General features: G+C 49.7%; 1 protein-coding gene across 1 annotated transcript in view; it reads left to right on the forward strand.

Moving 5' to 3' along the window:
* PARP1 (poly(ADP-ribose) polymerase 1) overlaps positions 1–20,374 on the forward strand; it is a 40,446-nt gene that overhangs the window by 14,836 nt on the left and 5,236 nt on the right. The window contains 14 exon segments of the mRNA XM_023531000.1: positions 1–132; positions 1,836–1,929; positions 3,684–3,800; positions 4,474–4,650; positions 7,415–7,562; positions 8,630–8,770; positions 9,462–9,701; positions 10,033–10,101; positions 10,354–10,486; positions 12,522–12,717; positions 16,339–16,467; positions 17,650–17,733; positions 19,200–19,322; positions 19,846–19,974. Coding sequence (XP_023386768.1) covers positions 1–132; positions 1,836–1,929; positions 3,684–3,800; positions 4,474–4,650; positions 7,415–7,562; positions 8,630–8,770; positions 9,462–9,701; positions 10,033–10,101; positions 10,354–10,486; positions 12,522–12,717; positions 16,339–16,467; positions 17,650–17,733; positions 19,200–19,322; positions 19,846–19,974 — 1,912 coding nt within the window.

Here is a 20,374-nt window from a genome sequence, read left to right on the forward strand (position 1 = left end):
CTTTGTTCAGAGCAGAGAGGAGCTGGGCTTCCGGCCCGAGTACAGCGCCAGCCAGCTCAAGGGCTTCAGCCTGCTCTCCCCCGAGGATAAGGAAGCCCTGAAGAAGCAGCTCCCGGGAGTCAAGGGCGAAGGGTGAGTGGAGGGCCGCGCGCGGGTGGGCGGTTGCAAAGGGGTTCAGTGAGGGCTTGATGGAGAGAGGCCCAGAGACCCCACAGATTCCGTACCACTCCCATGTTTTTTTGCCAACCATGAGAAAGCCAGGGATGCAGACCACGGACGGCGACCGCTGAGCTCCGCCCCTTCCCCAGCTGTGGAAGCAGCGGATGGCAGGCAAGGGCTGCGGGACGCGCCTGGTGGTCTGCTCCGATACCACGCCTGAGCTCTGGGGCCGGCGGAGTGCGTGAGCCCCGCTTCCCTGCAATAGTCTTTGGGGGACATTTAGACACCACTCTCCTGCCCCATCTGAGCAGTCCCCTTGCCCCCCGCATGACCCACTTTACTTCCCTGTGGCCACCTTCTGTGTGGCGTGTTCCTTTGTGTCAGAGTGGTGCTGGCAGAATCCTCACCGTTTTTAAATGGAGAAGAGGGGACAGTGGATAAGACGTTACCTGATTCAGAGTTTAGAATGGCGTGGGCTTCACATGGTCATATGGGACGAACGTCTAGGGTGGGAGGACCTATCAGGGACTTACTGGAGTCCGTGGACACGTCTGACTCTCCTGTTTTCCCTCTGCTGGACTTTTGCCCCAGTCTAGCGTTGCTTGGTAACAAGCACATGGAGAGAGCCGTGGCAGGGCCATAGTGTGCGCTGTGCTCCTCGGGCAGTGACTGCCGTATTAGGGTCAGGGTGACCCTGGCGTCATCGAGCAGCCATCATGCATTATTTCAGTTCGTAGTTCATGCACAGTACATATGGCTCTGGAATATATAAGAAAATTGGGAAATTGGGCCCATGGGTTAAAACGCCCCAGGACGTTGCAGTGTGTGGTACAGGTGTAGGAGTGTGTAAGTCACGCGTGTGCCGTGACAACCACCGGGGTTGCCGGCGCACTTGTGGGGTGCCAGGCACGGTGTTCAGCGCTTGATGTGGGATGTTTCATTCAACTGTCACCGCAGTTCCATAAAGTAGCTGGTATTTTCTGTGTTTTCACGGATAAGGAAAAGTGCAAGGCTTTGAAGAACTCTGGTCAGTGTGATGGCTGAAACAGAGTCAACCGCTGTGGCTTTCCAGTCCCGTTTTTAAGGGCTGCCCGTGACCCTCAGTGCCCTCCTCAAATCAGCGATGACACTGCCGAACTTGGTTAGCAGCGTTTGCTTGGGCAGACGGGTGAGCACTGCCTAGGCTGCCACTTCTCGTTTGGGCCTTAAATGGCAGTGCAGCTCACCTCTGAGAACAGCCTCGGCCTTAGGAGCAGCCCCGTGTTTCAGAGTCGAGGCCAGCGCCCCTGGTACTGTGCATTATCTTTCTGCCCCTCAGCTGCAGGCTGGCTTCTAACATTGTTCCTATCAGAACCTTTCAGGCCATCTCGTTTGTGCCAAAAGGTACATGGGGTTTCTGATATCACATGGAGCCTGAGCCCTGGGTCCTGGGTCGTTCCAAGGCTCTGGGGCAACCCCCGAGCCCCATCCTTGGCAGCAGAGTACGTTCTGACATGGATGACGCTGGCGCAAACGCTGCCTGAGCAGACAGCGAGCTCCCCAGAGCCCTGCGTGGGAAGCGGGTGTGAGCAGAGCCTGGCAGAGAGGAGTCAAGAACACAGTAAGATACTGTGTCATCCAAGGCACTGGGTTTCCGAGTTTTGATGGCTTTGGTTCTCGTATCCTGCCTCTTTCAGAAAGAGAAAAGGCGATGAGGTGGACGGAATGGACCAAGTGGCCAAGAAGAAATCAAAAAAAGACAAGGATAGTAAGCTCGAAAAGGCCCTCAAGGTGAGTTCTGAGCTGTGTCTCATTTCGCCATTGTCTCAGTTCTCTGTCCTCATTCTGGAAGAAGGTTCAAGGAGGTGAACGAGACTTTTAAAAATTCCCAGATCGACAACTGCTGTTTAATAGCATGGCTTTTTCCCCAGGTGGTTTTCCTTACCCCTTCCCAAAATACCCTTCTTATTTGAAGGAGAACTCGCATTAGGCTCCAGGTGCCAGGCGAGCAGCCAGGCTCAGGCAGGAACTGAGCCATCTGTCCCGTCACCAACCTCACACTGAGGTGGTAGATTCGTGCTTCAGCCACATGATACATCACTGCATCCTGGACCCGTAGGGTCACTTGCAAATATTGGAAACTGAATGTTAAGTTCAAGGATGCCAAAGGTTCTTAGCATAGACAAATGCCTTCAAGAGATGAGATTGTTGTATCTTTTTTTAATGAAGATCACGTTTAAGAACCAAAAAGGTCAGTAGTCATTGATCAGAGAGATTCATCACTTGTTGACTGCATTTGCATTGAAGCAAAGTAAAAATTATTAATCAAAAAATGCTAGGTGTTCAGGGACCTAGGGTTGAACAGTCTCCTGGGAACGTGATTTCCATGGGCCACCTGCTTGGCTCTTATGTGAGTCTTTAGTTTTTGCCAGTGGTGTAAAAATTAGAAGCAATTTCTGGTCTGGTTCCACTTGATAAGAAAGACAAAATATTTTGTGGTTGCTCTTTGCAAAAAATGTGTTCGTTATGTGCCATATCTGGCTGCAGTAGAGCCGAGGTGCTGTTTTGCATTTGCTTTTCGGTGGGTTTGGCCCTCAAGGTGGCTTTGGCCCGACCCTGTCTCTGCTCCAGTGTTGTCAGATAAAAAGAAAGTCAGCAGTCGAAATGCTCACAGTCCCTGCTCCCTGCGCATTCATTGCCGCTGGCTTCCCGTCTTTGGTCAGTCCTGCTGTCATCTGACCTCCTGCTGTCATCTGACCTCCTGCCATGAGACTTTCTCACCTCCATAACCCACGGCCCAGCGCACGGTGCTGTAGGGAGGGGATGTTATTGAGAGGACCCTTACCGTGAAGCCGGGAAACTGCCTTGAATGTGTGTGATGCAGCTTTGCTGGCAAGTTAAAATCCTCACTTGGTGCTGAAAGCGACCCCGTGGCGTTGGCGTAGGTAGGGCTGGCATTTTTACCTCGGTTTTGCAGGGATGGGGTCTGAGGCCGAGGTGTGAATGACTTAACTGCCAGCCCTGGCTTTAACTAACGTGGGGAGCTGGCACCTTCCTTGCGAGGTAGTCATGAGAATAAATGAGACTTGAAAAATGACCCACGACGAGTAGGCACTGTATAACTGTTACCATAGAGATTTAAAACTTCATTTTCAAAAGAGCTCGAATCCAGTCCTGCACGAGACTTAGTATGATACACCCTGAAGAGATCGGCGTATTCGAGCATCACCCCTGCAGCTTTCAGACTGAAGGAGAGCCCTGCCCGCCTCCCCGAGCTGCCGGCTGTTGGGCCGGTGGACCTGGGCTTCCAGCTCTTTCCTGTGTCTCCTGGGGTTGGTTTCTCCCGGGGCCCTGGCACTTGGGCCGCAGCCTTCCCCATGCCCCTTAGTGGCCCCCCACCTTCCGTGGTGTTCTCTGGGAGACTGCGGCCCGGGCCACACAAAGATGTGCTTGGAGACGCAGCAGGACCGTGTGGGAGCCCCTCCCTCGGGCAGGTTTCCTGCTTTGGGAAGAGCGGTCCCTCAGCAGCTGGGTCTCGTCCGTAGGCCCAGAACGAGCTGATCTGGAACATCAAGGACGAGCTGAAGAAAGCGTGTTCCACAAACGACCTCAAAGAGCTGCTCATCGCCAACCAGCAGCAGATCCCCTCCGGGGAGTCGGCGGTGAGCTGCCTTTGTGTTAAGTGAGGCGCGGGAGGCGGCCGGGCGGTCGTGGATGACGGTCCTCACAGGCTGAGGGAGGCCCTCCGATTGAACACCTGCTGGTATTAACTGGGAGGAGTGAAGTTCCATAGTCGTGTTGCATGATCATCACCATCATGGTCACCATTTCCCAATGGCAGGCTCTCCCGGGCCCTTCCAGACCCTTCCAGACCCTTCCAGACATCTTCCACATGTTTGCCCCTGAGTTAGAATTTGGGTGAGGGCTGAGTGGGCCTGTATTTGCCTCACATGTTCATGTCATGTTGGCCAGAGGGGCTCGCGCTGCTGCCTTCTGCCCAGACTCCCTCCTGAGACTGCTTCCCCAGCAGGCCCTTCCCTGCCCTCTCTCTGGGGAGAGGTTGGCTCTATTCCTTGTGCAGAAAGGGTGGGTGCTCTGGCTCTCCCTTTACTTCTAAGTCATTGAGGGGAGTGAGAGCTGCAGGAACCCTGAGTGGAACAAAAGTGCAAAATCCCAAGCTCCAGCCGTCAGCCAGCTGCCCGCATGGTGGCAGCCTCGGGGCGAGCCCTCGCTTCTGTTCCGTGAGTGAAGTCTGCAGGTTCTTCATCCCGCATGGCAACGTCCTGTTCTGTAGCCGCCCCCTTCCTTTCTGACTTGTTTCTCCACTGGCTTCAGATCTTGGACCGAGTAGCCGATGGCATAGTGTTTGGAGCCCTCCTTCCTTGCGAGGACTGCTCAGGCCAGCTGGTCTTCAAGAGCGATGCTTATTACTGTACTGGGGATGTCACCCCCTGGACCAAATGTATGGTCAAGACACAGACACCCAACCGGAAGGAGTGGGTGACTCCAAAGGTAAGTGAAGGGGCGTTCTGGGATCTGTTGGCAGAAAAACATGGATACCCTGGTCTTGTCCACACTCCAGGTCACCATTACTGCAATGCACAGTGTCCCTCAGAGTCCTTTACAGCCGGTCCAGCCTCGTAATCAGAAAATAAAATTAGGTGATTGATTCTGTATATTTACAAATTACACAAATGTAGAACCAGAGCGTTTCTAGCTGGAGTTACAAGTTTGGTGTAATATCCTTTTGCTTGCAAAGACCATGAATTATATTTATTTGTTTGTCAAGTGCTTACTGTGTTCCACTCACCGTTCTAACCACAGGGGACATAATAGTGAATAGGTGGATGATAATTCCTGCCTTTACAGTCAGAGAGTTTTTCTTAAGGATATCTCCTTGCCTTGGTGATAGAGAGGGGATTGGGTTCGGAGTTCAAGTATCTCCTATTATCGGTCTCTTTTGTAGTAGAGGTACACATTGGATTCTCAGGGTGCAAGAAAATCTCAGTTGAGGAACCTCATTTGGAATTGTGCTGGTGGGGGGCTGGCAGCGGCTTTGGGGGGCTGGCTGCTGGAAGATCTCCACCTGTGCCCTCAGACTCAGCTTGCGGTGGTGCCCAGCTGCGTGGGGCAGAGTAGTGGTGCCACTCACTAGGACTTGGGCTTCAATCTCCATCAAGCTCTCTCTTGCTGTGCTGCCTCCTGGGGCTGAGCAGTAGGAACAGTGGCACATAGTAACACTCGGTAACTGTTACTTGCCGCACTAACTCGGCGTCTCGAACTGCACATCATTCTTCCGCTGGCTCCTGCCCGGCCCCCTCAGTCCCTGCCTGCTCTGCTCACAACCGTAGTTACGCACCCTCACGCCTACTTTCCTCTGTACTTTTTCTCGAGTGGTGGCACTAAAACAGATTTGGCCCCATTTCCGCCACTCAAAATCTCACCATGATTCCTACAGAAATATTTTCCCGGGTTTTTCTGAGTGTACAAATGTTACAAAACCGTTTGTGGTATTTGTTTTCTTCCTACTATCTTTGGGAAAATAATAAGTTAGTAACATGAACTATTATGTACTTTATGTGTCGGTTGTACAGCATCTGTCTATGTTTTTAGAGGGGCATCTGCACATGCAAGACTTTTCAGGTCAACAGCGTGCTTGCTGCCCATGCAGATTTATTGGTTCGCAGACGCCATGCAGTGACCATGCTGCCCAGAGGGTCCTGGCGCCCAGAATCTGGGTTGGCTCCTTAGCTTGAATCCCCCCACCCCCAGTGCCCTCCATGATCTGGCTCTGTCGGCCTTCTGTGATCTCTCTCTCTGCCACCCTTTTTGTCCTCAGTTACTGTTCTCATCACTCACTCACCCCCTACCCCCCCACCCCTCCACACACACCCATTCACCACACTCCCAGCAATGCGGAGTTGACTACCTAGGGTTCCCAGCAAACCGCGATCTGTATCAGTAAAATGCCTTTGCCTAGACAGCCCGCTGCTGTTTCATCTCCTAGCCAGCTTAGCAGGTCACGGCCTCCAAGGGGCCTTCCCAGCATTCCCAGTCTCGCATCGCCTTAGCATGGCTCAGGTTTAGAGCTAACCTGTGTTAAAGTTTGCTTTTATACACCTGGCTATCAGTCAAGGTCGAACTTCTTTCTCAAGGGTAGAAACTGTCTTTGAGCTCACTGCCGTGTGGCACGTTAGGTGCTCAGCGTACGTTGGACGCGATCTGCTGCCTCTCATCCAGCAGGCGTTCATCGAACATGGATGTGGCGGGGAGGGCTGTGTCACGAGTGGATGAAGACCGAGGTGCGTAGGAGCCGTGGCAGTCCCCGAAGCCGTGTACACTAGCGCCCCCTCATTCGCGGGGGACAGCCCCAGTGGATGCCTGAAACCAAAAAGAGAACCAAATGCTGGCCATAGTAAATAGAATGTGGGTTACTCAGATGCAGGCACCACAACACCGTGACGTTCTGATAACCGAGGCGGCTGCTAAGTGACTTGTGGGCAGGTGGCGTATACAGTGTGGGGACACCGAACAAAGGGGTGCTTCACCATCCCTGCGCGAGATTCATCAGCTACTCAGAGTTTAAAACGTAAGGATTGTTTCTTTCTGGAATTCTCCATTTAATCTTTTTGGACAGAGATTGACCCCAAGTAAATGAAACCTCAGGAAGCAAAACCATAGATAAAGGGGCAGTCTACTGTATTTGATGTTTGTTGAGTGACCACTTAGAGCATAGCCCATTGCGAATCACCTGAGATGAAGGTGGGCTGTGCTGATGGCAGACTGTGTTGAAAACCAACTTTGGCTGGGCTCTCTGCATCCCTGTCCCTTTCTGCAGAGGGGAAGGAATTGCCCTGATTTTGCGGGGAGGGGTCCTAATCTTTCTCCCAGTGTGTGAGTCTTGGGGCAGGGGGTCTTTCGGTCATGGAATGACGCCACAGAGGCCTGCTGACTCCTGAGGAGGACAACTCGGGAATAAGGCCTGGGGTGTTAGGTTCCAGCTGTGGTTCACTGACCATATCTGATTTTTTTTTAAGCAAAACATTTTTATCTTAAAGCATGCGTAGTACCAGCTGTATCATAAATGGAGAAGCGCTAGGAATAAGTGCGGTATCCTCAGTGCTGGATTTTATACTAGAAGCTTCATGTTTTTTTACGTTCTTTATTGTGAGAAGGAAAAAGAGATTTTGTCATTTGGACCAGAGAAATCCTCTGCTCTATCAGGTGGTTATTTCAAGGGAGAACTGGTTTCTTAACTGAAACTTAAATTCTTTAGGAATTCCGAGAAATCTCTTACCTCAAGAAATTGAAGGTCAAAAAGCAAGACCGTATATTCCCGCCAGACACCAGCGCCCCAGTGGCGGCAGCACCGCCGCCCGCCTCAGCCTCTGCGCCCATGACCATGAACTCATCTGCCCCCCCAGGTAGAGAGCTCCAGGGCCACGGTGGCTGGGGGTGGGCTTGGGCCTCGTTCTTAGGGGGAACAGGGTATCCTTCTGAGTTTTCTGTTGCTGATCCTGTGGGGAAGCCCTACCCCGCCCCCAGATTGGGAGGGGGGCTCCAAGGAAAAGCCAGGTAGGCAGCCTTACCTGGAAAGGCATCCAGTGTATCCTGCCTGACCGCCCTGCAGAGCATCTGTCAGATCTCGATTTCCTGCCTCCGGGCAGCCCTGCACCCCTCAGTCTCCCTGAGCACGATGTGCTGCTGGGGTCTCGCACACACAGACTTGTATGTGTTGCCGAGGAAGCTACTGATTGATATTACTGAGAAATACTCCACGCCAACGAAGACAATGAGATAAATTTGTCTTTGTCACCAGAAGAGACCCACTGCCTCATGTACTCAGGGACACCTGGGGGCTTGCAGGACTTCTCCTTGCAGGGTTCCTCTCGTTCTGGGGACATGTAACCAGCACTATGTTCCCAGCAGCTACAAGCAAGGCACACCCCTCTTCCGGTGCTTTCTGGCCTGGGGTCAGTGCCGGATGCATCAAATGATACTTCTTTTTGCCTAGAATCAATTGCCTCAGCTCGCCATGATCAAAGCTTTGAGTGACTGTTATGGATAAGTCTAATTTTTTTAATGGGGTTAACTAATAAATATTGCATTAAAAATAATAGTTTGTTTTTAGACGTGAGATGGGAGACAAGTAATAAAAGTAATTTGGGGTTCCAACAACCTACCCTTTTGCTTCCCATCCCACTGCCAGCTTCCTGGTCCCTCATCCCCAAATACAGCCTTTCTGTACCCGAGGATGAGGGCAGTGTCTCAGGTGGAGTTCACTGTCGTGACCTCTGCTTTCCCACTAGCCTTTTACTTCTGCTTTCGTAGACCTCCCTCAGGAGAAGCGGTGAACGGGGAGTGCTGAGGCTGTCCAGGGGCCCTGCCGCCTGCTCTGGCCTTTCCCGGGTGCTTGTCGCCTGGCTTCCTGCTCCTCCCCTCCCCTTCCTGGCTAGCAGTCCTGCCTCACAGTTCCGTTCTCTCATCCCAGATAAGCCATTGTCCAACATGAAGATCCTGACTCTTGGGAAACTGTCCCGGAATAAGGAGGAAGTGAAGGCCACAATCGAGAAACTCGGGGGGAAGTTGACAGGGACGGTCAACAAGGCCTCCCTGTGCATCAGTACCAAGAGTGAGTTGCATTGTATTTGTAAAGCCGAGATAACGCTGTCTCTTGTGATTGCGATGAGAATTAGGTGAAATGCTTAACACAGCATCTGACACACAAACAGCACTCAGAAAATGAGCCTCTTACGAGCATCGTCACTGTGGTTCTGTGTGGAAGGAAGTCCGCGTTTGCACCTTATGCTGCTGCTCCATGTTGTAGCATGTTCACACGTGTCTTCTGGTCCCCACTTAAGACTAGGCTACTCTCATCACCTAGCGCTCTTCCACAAGATGCTGCCAAAACAAGAGTTCACAGGTTCAGTACAGGAAGTTTGGGAAATGCAGTTAAACAAAGGTAAATAGGTTTCTTTGCAGGGTAATTATACTGACGCCCATTGCAAGTCTCCAAGACCAGAGAAGTAGCATTTTCCATATGTATTTGACCTCGGGACTCTGTGGAAGATCTGTTAACATCTCGTTCTGTAGGGGGCTTTGGAGAAGGCGGCCCTAACTCACCGTACCGTAGAGAACGGGGAACATTGCCGATAAGACAGTTGTTGAGTTGTCCTACGACACTGGATTTGGAAGGAAAGGGTTGCTTTGGGGGATGAGGGTTTGGAAGTACTTACTACATACGACTCTAGTAATTTGAGATTCAAGTTTAGTTTTAAGCTTACTGTTCAGATTTTTTTCTTTTTTCTTTCTGATTCGAACAGAGGAGGTAGAAAAAATGAATAAAAAAATGGAGGAGGTAAAAGAAGGCAACATTCGCGTCGTGTCTGAGGATTTCCTCCAGGACGTCGCCGCCTCCACCAAGAGCCTTCAAGAGGTGCTTTCAGCCCACATCTTGTCCCCCTGGGGTGCCGAGGTGAAGGCGGAGCCTGTCGAAGTTGTGGCCCCAAAAGGGAAGTCAGCTGCGGTCTCTAAGAAGAGCAAGGGCCCCATCAAGGAGGAAGGTGAGTCCCTGAGCTGCCCGTCCCTGGGAGCTGAGAGCCAGGGACGCCACTGGCCCCATTCTGCCATAGGTCATGGCTGTCCCAGGTGGCCAGGTCTACCTTTTGTGGCGCTGCTCTCTTGGTGACCCTGAAGTGGCCTGTTGAGTGCTGCCAGGGCCAATTTTGTCAGTCTCGTTTTCCCTGGGTCCAGAATGACAGGTGCTTTGGGGTGGCGGGAGGAAGCGCACAAATGTCATGTTGGCATGTGATGTGAGTGAAAATGACCCACTTGCCTTCCACCTTCCCCCCTTATTTTTTAATTTAATGTTTACATTGTTCTGTTCCTTCCAAGGAATCAATAAATCTGAAAAGAAAATGAAATTAACTCTTAAAGGAGGAGCTGCTGTCGATCCTGATTCTGGTGAGCAACGTGAATGCTGTGAGCAGAGAGGGGCTGCCCTTGCCCACGTCGATCAGGAAACGGGGTGGCAGCGGGGCCCAGCTCTGCCCTCCTGCCTCTTCTCGGGCTCCCCCAGTCCTAGCACACACATTTCTTTTGGGAAACCTCCCAAAGGTGGCGTTAGGGTAGCCAAGCTGGCATGGACCTTGTCCCTGAGCCCACCGGCCCCCCTGCAGGGGCAGAAACTATAGGACCCCTGCCTCCTTGCGACAGGTCTGGAACACTCTGCACACGTCTTGGAGAAAGGCGGAAAGGTCTTCAGCGCCACCCTCGGCCTGGTGGACATCGTTAAAGGAACCAACTCCTATTACAAGCTGCAGCTCTTGGAGGATGACAAAGAGAGCAGGTGTGTTCTGGGGACGGAGGGTGTTCGTGGGAGCTGTGCTCCGTGACAGGTGCGGACCTGTTTGTGCCATGCTGACAGCCTCACGGAACCCACGTTTCCCAGCCCCTGGGGGTTTGGTCCCCTCCCACAGAACACAGGGTGTAACGAGGCCTCTAATGAGAGAGGGGGACCACCAGACAGCTTTGCTCTGGCGCAGTGACACATGATCTACCGTCTTGTCTTGTAGCCACTCGAAGAGTCTAGATTTTCTGATAGATGCTTTTATACATGTTTTTAAATTTCTAAAGCAGCGCTTGGCAAGAACTAAACTTACTCTTTACTACTACTTTAAACTTCCTAGTTACTAAAGATGTTTGAGTTTGACTTGTTTGGGCTTTTCATTTGTTTGTTTTTAACCTGGTGGAGCTAGGCAGGGGCCAATTCTGGGGTGCTGAGGGGCCGAAGGTCTGGACTGGCTTTTACCATCCCCACCTCCACTGATTGTCCCAACATGGAATGCAAACTCCGTGTAGGTGGAAAGGTGTGTGGAAGGAACTCTTATTGAGTTTCTAATGGTGAAAAACCGACTTTTTAAAGAATTACCTTCATATGTTAAACTTGACCTTTTTAGTGTATGAAATCAGTTACCTATTGGAACTCCAGAGATCCAAAAAGCTTTACTAGTTGAAAGGCAAACCCCTGTGATTGTAACTCCCTGGTAACCCCCGGGAGCTACAGTCAGTACCTGGTCAGCCACAGTCAGTACCTGGCCAGCCATGCTAGCCTCAGTTTGTAAGCACGGTCACAGCTCAGGTTCTTCCCATCTCTTTAGCTTTTCACCAAACCTTTTACTTAAAAAGTGACCTTCAAAGGTGACCCTAAAAGAGAATAAAGTATCTGGCTGGCTACTTAAAATTTCTGAAGAAATAAACCATATCTGTTGTTTTGTTTAGTAGCTACTCTTGACAGAGACTTGAAAGTCAAAAAATGGTTTTTTGCTTATAAAATATACCTTCCAAAAGCTAGATGTATATTGTATTGAGGAAGAGGAGGTAGAATTTTTACAGAAATGTACAGTGTCATAGTCTGTTAAATGACAGGCAATGAAAATAAAAATTTCCACCACCAACAGAAGAGAAATTCTAATGGTGATTGTGGCATGCGCGTTTTCCTGTAGGCCTAAGATTTACTGGTTTTTAGAGTGAAACGGTCGTGAGGGCTGTTCGGTCGTGAGGGCTGTTCGGGTCAAGATGTTTCAGTATGGTGTCTTCCAAACACTTCCAGGAGGAGAACTCCAGCAGAGAATGAATTTATGCGTCTCTGGACAATAGCCCAGGAAAATAGCAGGAAGCCCCAAATTTTCTTTGAACTCTGGTTTTACCTTAAAAACGCATAAGTCTTGTGTTTGGGTTTCTGATATACTTATTGTGATGTAAAATTTAACTTATTCATTACTTCCACTAAGGCAGCACAGCACCTAGGGTACCATGATGTGTGCCCTAAATTGAGATGGAAACAAAACTATGGCCTGGGTCTGAGGGTAGCTAAGCCCGAGTGCCGCTGTCTCACCCCGTCCCATTTCGTCACTTCTTGGCTTCTGGTCTGAACCAAAAGTTCTTCGTTATCTTTAGGTCATGTCATTAATGGTTGCATCTCCTTAAACACACGAGTTCCAAATGATTCTTGCTATATTTCTTTGGGGAGCGAAAGTAGGTGTTTTTATCTAATGGTCTGTAGGCCCAAGCTTTGTTCCTCAAGCTCGGCTACCAGGTGCAAGCGTAAGCTGTTCTTTGGCACTTTGGTAATCCATTCACCAACATGACTTGGAAGGGCATTCTCTAATTACTTTAAATTTATAACGCTCAGGTTCATAAAAAGTAAAACAAAGGTCCTTTATTGTAACATCGATTCCTTTTGTTCCTCTGTCAGTCACCATCATTTTGGGATGTTTAGGATTTTTTCTCACCCAAGTGGAATGTCACGGAAGGGAAGCCCACCCTGAAATGGGACCGGCTGACCTACAAATTTGTATCCAATGCTTCCCCTCCACACACAGGTACTGGATATTCAGATCCTGGGGCCGCGTGGGCACGACGATCGGTAGTAACAAACTGGAGCAGGTGCCGTCCAGGGAGGATGCCGTCGACCTCTTCATAAAATTGTATGAAGAGAAAACTGGGAATGCCTGGCTCTCCAAAAACTTCACAAAGTATCCCAAAAAGTTCTACCCCCTGGAGATTGACTATGGCCAGGTAATCTCTTAACGGTCTTGTACCATCTAGTTCTAGTAAAAGGAAGGGACACCATAGTCTTTTAAAAACTTGCCATGGTGAATGCTACCAAATGTTTAAAGGATTAATACAAGTCTTTCACGAACGCTTCCAAAAGATAGAAAATGAAGGAACACTTTCCAGCTGATCATATGAAGCCAGTGTTACCTTAATATTAAAAGGAAAACTAAAGACCAATATCCCTCTAACTGGAGGTGGGAACCCCTGAACAAAGTACTAGCAAACTGAATCTAGCAGCGTGTAAGGGTTGTACACTGGGACCAAGCTGGATTTATCCCAGGAATGTAAGGTTGGTTCAACATACGAAAATCCATTAGTGTAACATTAAACATACGAGTAGAATAAAGGTTAAAAGCCACACAGTCATCCTAAATAGATACCAGAAAAGGAATTTAATAAAATTCAACATCTTTCGTGAATAAAATCCACACCATGAAGTATGAGAATGGGTCTTAATATAGTAGCATTTTTAAGACCCTCAAGGAGGCACAGTTCTTGAACACAATAAGGAGTCATTCATGGACTCCAGGTAAGGCTTCTTATCTGAACCTGTTTCTTCATGGATCATGTGACCTGGTTCATCATCGAGATAGAATTATAGTGACTTGATGTGTTCTAGGTCACAGATTTTTTGTTTTTGTTGAGGTATAATTGATTGATGCATACATGTTATTAATTTCAGGTATACAGTGTAAGGATTCGCTATTTGTATATATTGCAAAGTCACCACATTAAGTCTAGTAACATCCATCACCACACTTAGTTACAGAAATGTTTTCCTTATGATGAGAATTTTGAAGGTCTACTGTCGGCAACTTTCAAATATGTAATATGGTACTCTGAACTTTCGTCTCACCGTGCTGTCCGTTACATCCCCGTGGCTTGCTCATTTTATAAGTGGATGTTTACGTCTTCTGAACCGCTTTACCCATTTCGCCCTCCCCGCCCCACTTCCTGCCTGTGGCAACTACTAGCCTCTTTTCTGTGTCCATGGGCTTGTTTTAGGGTTATAGGGTTTTTTTCCCTTGGTGTTTTGTTTTTTTGTTTCTCGGTTTTTTTAGAATCTACATATAAGTGAGATTATACAGTATTTGTCTTTCTATGAGCTATTTCACGTAACATGATGCTCTCAGGGTCCATTTATGTTAAAAATGGCAAGATATTGTTTATAGCTGCATGGTATCCCGTGTATGTGTATAGTCTATTTTCTTTATCCACTCATCTGTCGGTCGATACATAGCTGGTTTCCACGTCTTGGCTATTGGTTATAATGCTGCTATGAACATGAGATAGAGTATGTATATCTTTGAATTAGTGTTTCCTTTATCTTACGCTAAATATCCAGAAGTGAGTAATTGCTGGATCATATGGTAGTTCTACTTTTAATTTTTTAAGCAGCCTCCATACTGTTTTCCATAGTGGCTACACCAATTTACATTCCCACCAACAGGGCTCGTGGGTCCCCTTTTCTCCACATCCTCACCAGCACTTGTTCTTTCGTTTTTTATTTTTGAGAATAGCCGCTCTTAACAAGTGTGATGTGATATCTCATTGTGGTTTTGATTTGCAATTCCCTGGTGATTAGTTATGGATCTCTTGGCCATTTGTATGTCTTTGGAAAAATGGCCATTCAAGTCCTCTCTGCCCATTTTTTAAATCAGATTGTCTGGTGTTGTGTTTTGTTTTGCTTTTTGGCTGTTGAGTTGTATGATTTCTTTATGTGTTTTAGATATTAGCTCCTTATCAGATACACGATTTGCAAATATTTTCTTCCATTCAGTAGGTAACCTTTTTATTTTTGTGGTGGTATCCTTTGCTGTGCAGATAGGTCAGTTTTTATTCTCAAATTATTTCCTAATAATTTCCTAAAATCTGCATTATTTGTATTTGTACCTTGGCTGTATCCTTACATATTTATAGACAGTTGTCTTTTGGCTGATATTTTTGTGACCATTTGTTTTGACAAATGCTTGCTTTGTTTTTCTATGAAATCTTGTTACTTTTATAATCTAGGGAAAACAATTTATTTTGCAGAAGAAAAGACTTATGGGTGGGTACAAGTTTTAATTCTAAATCTTTGAGGACTAGCATGTCTCACAGGGAGGACTCTCTGGTTTATAGATAATAAAAATATGTGACCATTTATGCATGCATTTTAGTAGCTACATTTTAAAAAGCAAGAAACAGTTAATACTAGTAATTTATTTAACCCGCTATATCCAAAATAATCATTTCAGCACATCGATATTAACAAAATTATTGAGATATTTTACCTTTTTTAACTAAATCTTTGAAATCCAGTATATTTTTAACCCCTACACACATCTCAATTTAAAATGGCCACATTTCAAAACCAGTGGCTATTGTATTAACCTGAATTGCTCTAGAGCACGATATCTTAAGGCCGTACAGAATTCCACCTTGCAAATGGCCATAATTCGTAATTTAACAAACAACACAACGCCCCACCCCATTAGGGAGTTAGATTATTTGACGTAACAATGCTGCTATACATATAAATATCTGGAGATAGAGTTAATCACAGCATACGTGCATTTAAATTTAGGCTTTTTGATACATGAATATCAAAAAGTTTGCCCTCCAGTGAAGTCATAAGCAGGGAGTGAGAGCGCATTTAAGACAGTGTTTCAGCGTCAAGAGTAGATCCTCTGTGATGCTGACAACAAGCCATGAGCACTGACACAGCACAGGCTCCTCTCTGCAGCTTGGTTAAGCCAGGCAGATCTCAGGGTCAAAGACTAATGCCAGTCACCTTCACCTCGAGCAAACATCAAACACTGTTAGTTGCTAAGGACACTTTGATGGACAGCATGCAGCCCCTGCCTTCTTGGGATTCAAAAGTGAGAAGAGTTAAGGCATTTCCAATACAGTATGGTCTTGACTTAGCCTAGATTGTCCACATAGCAAGAGTTAAGTCTTATGCTATTAGTTTATTAGGAAGTACAATCCCAGGGAGCAGGGGCGATTGTTAGGGGGCTGTTAGGGGAGGGAGGATGGGGGTTAATGCTAAGATGTGCTTCTGGGTGCCTGGTAGGAAGTGGAGCTGGTTGCCTGATCCTTTGGGACTACAGAGAAGGTTGTAAACTTAGTTCACACAGTTGGCGCTGGGGTGAGGCAGTGCAAGAGAAGTGGGGAGCATGTGTCCAGTGTCCCCTCGGTCGGAGGTTTGCTCTCACAGCGGCCCAGCCCTTCTGGGACAGGCACGAGGAGGCACTGGGCGGGTTTCCAGGCGGAGCTGCAGCAGCCCCGGGGTGGGAGGCAATGAGGGTGCAGCGGGGAGCATGAGTGCCTACAGGTCAGCCTGTACCGAGCTGGGTGCTGCAGTGGTGGCTAGAATAAGAATCTGGAGCAGCCAGGAGGACTTGGGGTGCATAGGAAGTGTCTGGTCCCTCTGCAAACTCACACCTGCTCCTCTGGCAACAGCTACCCCAACCTTGTTGGTTGGCGCTCAGCCCCTCTGCACGCCAGCCTGGATCCTTTACCTGCAGCTCGAACCCTTACCACCAGCACCACTTTGGGTTGTTTAACTGGGTCTCTTACTGATTTTCTTTTTCCCTAAAGGATGAGGAGGCTGTAAAGAAGCTGACGGTGAACCCTGGCACCAAGTCCAAGCTCCCCAAGCCAGTGCAGGAGCTCATTAAGATGATCTTTGATGTGGAAAGTATGAAGAAGGCCATGGTGGAGTACGAGGTACTGCATTTTGTTGTTTGATCGTGAGCACTTAACTGGAGTTGCTGAGCTGGGGCTGGGTTCCGTGGCTGGTCTCGTTGGATGCCGGTGTCTCTACTCGTTCCTCATTCTGAGACAGATGCAGGTGTGCTGAGGCCTGGAGTGCTTTCTCTTGGCCAAGGGTCACTGGACTTGCTGTGAAATGTTGGGTGTGTTATAGAGAGCGTCCCCTGAGCCCCCAGGCGCCCTTGCAACTTCCTCTTTCTGGCTGCCATGATAGAATCTGTATACACGCTTTTGTGGCCCAACCGAACGGCCAGCCAGAATTGTCCTGGCAAGTCCAGGATGTGGCCCACTTCCAGGAAAAGAACAGCAGCAACCAGCATTGACAGGCGTGCAGACAACTCTGACACTTGCTTCATCAGATAAAGTTCATACCATCTATTTTTAGGAAGAGGTTGGGCACGGGGCTGGGCGGGGTAGAGGTGATGGTGGTGGGGTTAGTGCCTCTCCTCCCTGCTCAGGGCAGAGTGGCGGGGACGGCAGTCTGAGCGTTCCCTATTCTGTACCTTGCCTCCCTTCTTCCCCAGCCCTGGAGCCCAGAAGCTTCAGGCCGCTCTGAACAAGGATCAGGGGACCAGTGTCAAGGGCAGGAGTTGCGGATCAGCCTTGCCCATTCCGCCCCTTCCCTGAAGGCTTGCTCCCTCCCTGCTCCTTCCCAGGTCCTTTGGGAGGCTACACCCAGCCTTGGGGCACAGGGAACAAACCTGAGTGGTACAAACCACTGGTAGCCTCTTTCTCTTCATCCCTGTGTCACCGCGTGGAGCTCAGCCTGGCAGGATGCTCAGGGCCCAATGGTGTTAGAGAGCCATGTTGAGTGACATCCTTTTTGCAAATGGCCTGGGCTTGTGCTGGGTGGTGTATTTCACAGTGAGTGCAGGGGTGGGAGAGCCCTGGGCGACTTACCCTGCAGTACATAAAGTGAGCGAGAATCTTCTCTCCCAGGCTCTGCGCAGACCCTGCAGAGGCATGGGATTGCAAAGTCTGCGGAGTTGGGTCACCAGGTCTCCCCAGGAAGACCAGGCGGCCCAGGAGGGGATGCTTCTTTTGGGAACCCAGGAGGCCTGAGGAGTTCTCAGTCCAGCTCTTGGTTGTCACTCTGCACAGTGCCTGGCCTTCAAGGGGGATCCCTTATCTCCACAGATTGACCTCCAGAAGATGCCCTTGGGGAAGTTGAGCAAAAGGCAGATCCAGGCCGCATACTCCATCCTCAGCGAGGTCCAGCAGGTGAGCCAGGGGTCAGCCCCTCCTCTGTCCCAGCTGCCCCTTGGGTCTCTGGGGACAAGCTCTCGTACTGGGGTGTGGCAGGACATTTACTCAGGGTTAGTGAAATAGACATACCAAGCCACAATTCATGATGATTTCCATTTTTTTCAATCCAACAAATATGACAGGTGCCTGACCCTTATGAAAGATGGTCACAAAACTAATGAATTAGTGTTTTCAGTGATCGGATGTGTAATAAATTCCCTATAAATTTGATGAGGAATTTGGTTCTCCTGCCTCATAAGTGTCGTGATTTTATTTTGTGTATTAAGATAGGCTGAATTTATTTTGCCATCACTAGGAAGTCATCAAATAGAAAGCTAAATAATGCCTTATTTCTATTCACTCCGTATCCGCTTTTCTACAAAGTCCCCATCCCTGGAGCCTTTCAGGCTTGGGCCCGGAGGGTTCCACTTGTGTTTGGGATGGGGTACAGGCTTGGCTCGCGAAAGAAGAAAAGTCTGCGGGAGGCCAAAGTGGGGCCAGGAAAGCGGACTTCTTGACCGCTGCTGGAGAAGAGGCCCCGAAATGTAGCAGTTAATCCACTTAGTGCAGGTCTGAGCAGCAGCCACTTTCCATGTGACCCACCAGCTGGATGTGAAAGGCTTTCTTCAGCCCAAGCCTTTCCTGTTCCGGAACGCCCAGGTGGAGGGGCTGGGGCAGTGTCCTCACGCTCTGCACAGAGCAGACCGCAGTGGACAGAAGTCTTAGGATTTGGAGAAGCTGGCGTCCCAGGGAGAAGCAGACTTGGGGCTTTGGGCCTGCAGGGTGTCGACTCACCACCCTCTACCATGCTAGGGTGTCTGCCGAGTGTGCGTCGCCCCGTCACCCAGCCCCTGCGTCTCCGTGCATTTGTCAAGCACTTGTGCATAGAGAGCACCGAATGGCATTGTGGCAGGAAGGAGAGTTTAGCCCTTCTGGACCTGGCCACCTGGACCTCCGGTTGCAGTAAAAATTAATTTCCTGCCTTAAAGATGAAGTTCAGTGGATGGAAGGGAGCCAGACTGAATTTTATAGTAATGAGTTTTTTTCCCTTTTAACAATTTATTATAAAAAGCTTTCAAACATAAAAAAGCTGAAAGAATTACATAGTGGTTCCCCCGTCTCACCCCATAGATGCTACAGTTCGCATTTTGCGTAGCAGTGGGGGTTTTATAAGTCTATAACTGCACCACTTTTTACACAGATGAGATTGTCTGTGGGAAACGGATCACGTGCTGGGCCGTGCAGCGTGAGGGTGGGGAGCTGCCGCTTCGGGGCAGCCTGACACGAGCAGGACCGTGGCCTCGTGGGCATCTCCCTGTGCACACGCGGGGCCACCTCGGGACTCCGCTGTGGCACCCGCTTCCAAAGGAAAAAGCCCGGCCCAGTGCCGAGGCCTCGGAGCTGCGCCTCAGCCTGCATTTCCTCCCTCCCCTCCCCTGAAGGCAGTGTCCCAGGGCAGCAGCGACGCCCAGATCCTGGATCTCTCCAATCGCTTCTACACCTTGATCCCCCACGACTTCGGGATGAAGAAGCCTCCGCTCCTGAACAACGCAGACAGCGTGAAGGTAGCAGGCGTCCGGGAGGGAGCCTCCGACCTGCTGGCTTTGGTCCCAGTTGGGGTGTCGCGGGCCCCCCCCCCCATGACTGCCCCTCCATGTCATGGTCCTGAGGGAAGGGGCCAGTGCTGGGAAGGCCACTGTCCTGCCATCATTTTGAAATGGGGTTTCTACCCACGTTGGTGGAGCCAGAACATGGGCAGCAGAGCAGGCAATGTCCCTCCGTTGCCCCAGCCTCACAGGAGAGCCAGCCACAGGTCCCCACCTGACACCAGTGCGTATGAGTGGAAAAACAGGTCTCAGCACAGCCCCGTGGCTGCTGCCTCCCTCCCCCTCCCCCAAGGAGCAAGCCCTTCTCAACATTCCAAGAAATCCTCAGGAGTCTTCGCTATGACATGTCGGAGACACACTGTCCCCGACCAGTTGGGAGGTCCCTCCACTGTCCGTGTGGGCCGTCATCTGCCTTGTGTGTTTTCTATGCCAAAATGGCGAGTTGTTTTCCCTTGCTCCAGGTTTTCCTTTGTCCCTCCAGGCCAAGGTGGAAATGCTGGACAACCTGCTGGACATCGAGGTGGCCTACAGTTTGCTCAGGGCTGGGTCTGAGGACAGCAGCAAGGACCCCATCGACGTCAACTATGAGAAGCTCAAAACCGACATTCAGGTAACAGGGCCTGCCCTTTCCAGAGCATCCCGACCCCCCAGCCCAAGAGCCCTGGTCTGTCCTCCAACTTGACCGTGCACCAGGGTCTCCTGAGAGCTTCCAGATTGCAGTGGCCCAGGAGCTGGTTCTTTTGTCAAGTCCCAGGTGCTACCGGTCTTTTGGGAACCACAGCGTTTGCCCTGTAAATACGCACCTTGTTTGCGTGGCAGGCTCCCAAGCCAGGGCCTCGGTTTGCTTTAGAGACTGGTTTTGCAGAGCCTTACGGAAAGGTTTTTTTTTTTAACTTAATCTGGAGATGATCTGTCTTTGGGGATTGTTGTGGCATGAACCCTAGAAAGTTTGCTCCTGGTACCCCTTTTCAGAAGTGGAAAAGCCTGATAGTGGCTTTAATAAAAACACG

This window comes from Pteropus vampyrus, unplaced genomic scaffold (genome assembly GCF_000151845.1).
Source record: "Pteropus vampyrus isolate Shadow unplaced genomic scaffold, Pvam_2.0 Scaffold60, whole genome shotgun sequence".
Lineage (NCBI taxonomy): Eukaryota > Metazoa > Chordata > Mammalia > Chiroptera > Pteropodidae > Pteropus > Pteropus vampyrus.